This window comes from Chanos chanos, chromosome 16 (assembly GCF_902362185.1).
Source record: "Chanos chanos chromosome 16, fChaCha1.1, whole genome shotgun sequence".
In the NCBI taxonomy this organism is placed as follows: Eukaryota; Metazoa; Chordata; class Actinopteri; order Gonorynchiformes; family Chanidae; genus Chanos; species Chanos chanos.
Window position 1 is genome coordinate 16995495 of NC_044510.1, and position 2902 is coordinate 16998396.

Consider the following 2902-nt stretch of genomic DNA (forward strand, 5'->3'; position numbering starts at 1 on the left):
GTGTGTGGTGCTGTAGAATGCTGCTATAGTAAGTAATCACTAATGACAAACTGACCTTCTCTCTCCTCAGCAATCAGGCTGTTAGCCCAGTAGCCAGTTAGCCATGGGTATCTTAGATTTTTTTTACGCATGATGCCAGAAATGTGTGTACATTTCCCTGCTTATCTCAATTAAGATATAATGTGACCCCATTGTCTGATTAAAGATTAAATTGTCCGATTTTACTTAGTTATTTACACAGCATACACACATTATCTGATGAACAAAGAAAAAAAGCCTGTCTGAAATATCCAGATAAAATGTTAAATTGATCAGATAATAAAATTTGAAGTGACTGGACAGCTGTCTTCATTGTGAAGGCCTGAGATATCTCTCTGTTAATTGCCTTCATGACATGGATGAAACCAGAGTACCAACATTTAGTTTTAGTGGAGCCAGACAACTTTTATCTAAGTTTAGTTTGCTTCATGACTTAAATCTCAGTACATTAGTAGAAACAGTGTCATATCAGTTTTAGTTCTGACTGAGTCTACTTTCATGGCTTTTTAATTTACATGCTTTATTTTTCTACTGTTTTTAGATGGCTGAAACAGCGAACAAGAAAATCGATCAGGCTGAGCTACAGAAGATGAAAAGAGAACTGGAGGGCAAGAATCTGCCAGAAGCAGTTCAAAAGATTAAAAATCTCTTAGAAGAGCAAGATCATGTGGAGTTGAACATTGCTGTTACTGGGGAGTCAGGCTCTGGTAAATCCTCATTCATCAATGCCTTCCGAGGAATAGGTGATGACGAGGAAAATTCTGCCAAAACTGGAGTTGTTGAGACTACAATGGAGCCAAAAGCTTACCCACATCCCAAATACACAAATGTAAAATTATGGGATCTGCCTGGGATAGGAACAGAAAACTTCAAAGCTAGTCAATACCTTGAAACAGTTGGTTTTCAGAAATATGATTTTTTTATCATTGTTGCTTCGGCCCGATTCAGAGAGTGCCACGCTCAGCTGGCCTCTGAAATGATAAAAATGAAGAAGAAGTTTTATTTTGTCCGCAGCCAGATTGATAACAGCATCAAATGTGAAAAAAGAAAGAAGGGATTCGACCAGAACAAGACGTTGAACGACATCAGGGCTGATTGTCAAAAAGGTTGGTCCATGGATTACTTTGATTTTTTTGTGGGATGTCTCAGATAAAGATAGGATTAAGACAAAAGTGATTATTTTAGACCAGTCTTACACTGTTCACATTTCCCCTGCATTGCTTTACATAATATCAGGTTTTAGGGTTGTGAGCAAGAAACTGCTCAGTTAAGGATCCTGCCTTAGTATTTACCACCCTTGTCCTCAAACAGCCAAAGCCTGCCCCACAAAATCAAGGAAATGTTTCTTCGGGATGATGTCCAGGAGACTGTAAAGTCTGAAAAGTGCCATATTGTCAGTTTTCTTACAGAAGTAATAGGTCTGAGTTCAACTGCAGCTGGACAAAATACTATTGAATACCTGAGGGCTCAGAAACACTGAAAGAGATAATTCATGAGAATATGTTCATTTCAATGTTTTGAAAGTTTTGCCGCCGACTAGAGGGGAGGAGGAGACAGAGAGAGAGGGGAAAGGGAATTCTGGGAGATGACATGTAGAGAATGGAATGGAGGAAGTGGGTGTTAAGAAGTTGGACAATACATTGGCTGTAAAATGGGACCTGTGTTCGCCTCCTTCTTCAAAAACACTCACTAGTGTTATAATATTGATAGATCATAGCTAAGGTTCATGTGAAATAAAATTGTTATTTTCAATACAAGACTTTTGGAGGCTTGAATGGAGATCTCTATAATAAGATACAGTTATATATAGTGATGTATTTCTGTGTAGAATTTGATTTTATGAATTTGGAGAATACAGATGGGAGACATTGTATTTTCTGTTGTAGGCTGTGGACCCGTAATTATTTCTTCCAGGTGAAAGAAATTTCCTGCCCTGGAAATTGGTTTGACTCTACATTGTGGCTGTGATTTTAGAAATTCTTGTGCTTTTCATTTGGAATTAAATACTGTTCTCTTTCCTCTTTAGGACTCCAGAAATTTGCTTTAAGCTCCACTCATATCTTTTTGATCTCTTCCTTTGAACCAGAGCTCTATGATTTTGGCCATCTCCAGGAGACCTTGGCAAGTGAGCTCTCTGAGCAAAAGAGACATGTGCTCATGCTAGCACTGCCAAATGTAACAAGTGGGATCATTGAAAAGAAGAAGGAAGAACTGGAGGCTAACATATGGAAGGTGGCTCTCCTATCTGCTGGTGCAGCTGCTGTTCCAGTCCCTGGTCTCTCAATTGCAGTGGATGTTGGTATCTTGGTGAAGGAGATCGAAAGATACACCACAGCTTTCAGTTTTGATGAGGAGTCACTAAAAAGAGCTTCTGCCAGATCAGGGAGGAGCTTGGAGGAGATCAGGGAGGTGCTGAAATCTCCTCTGATGAAAGGCATGAGCATACACGCATTAGTCATGATGCTGCTAGGTTCTGCTGTGTTAGTTGCAGAGGAAACTGCTGAGAGAGTTCTCAGCTTCATCCCCATCCTGGGATCTTTGGCAGCTGGAACATTATCCTTTGTCACAGTTAGACACATGTTGCAGAAGTGCCTCAATGAAATGGCTGAGGATGCCGAAACATTGCTCAAGATGACATTTGAGACCGCAGTTTGAAATGACCAAATAGAAGAACACGTTAGTTTAAGCAAAAGTTAACTAGTATTACTGAACACAACAGCATGATCAAAGTTCTGAAATGACATGACACATTATGATTTTCATTTGATTTTGATTCTTTCAGGCCTTATTTGGAGATGATGGGCTATGTAGGTACAATAGCAATCCCAACACCGGGGGCACCAAAAGATGTAGGTGCAATAGG

The 2902-nt window shown here is 39.7% G+C and overlaps 1 protein-coding gene across 1 annotated transcript; it reads left to right on the plus strand.

The window, feature by feature from the left end:
* The first annotated feature begins 580 nt into the window (after positions 1-580).
* Positions 581-2694, plus strand: LOC115829279 (interferon-inducible GTPase 5-like). Its single transcript, XM_030793334.1, has 2 exons — positions 581-1145; positions 2066-2694. The coding sequence occupies exons 1-2, from the start codon at positions 581-583 to the stop codon at positions 2692-2694; spliced, it is 1194 nt and encodes a 397-aa protein (XP_030649194.1).
* The last annotated feature ends 208 nt before the right edge of the window (positions 2695-2902 follow it).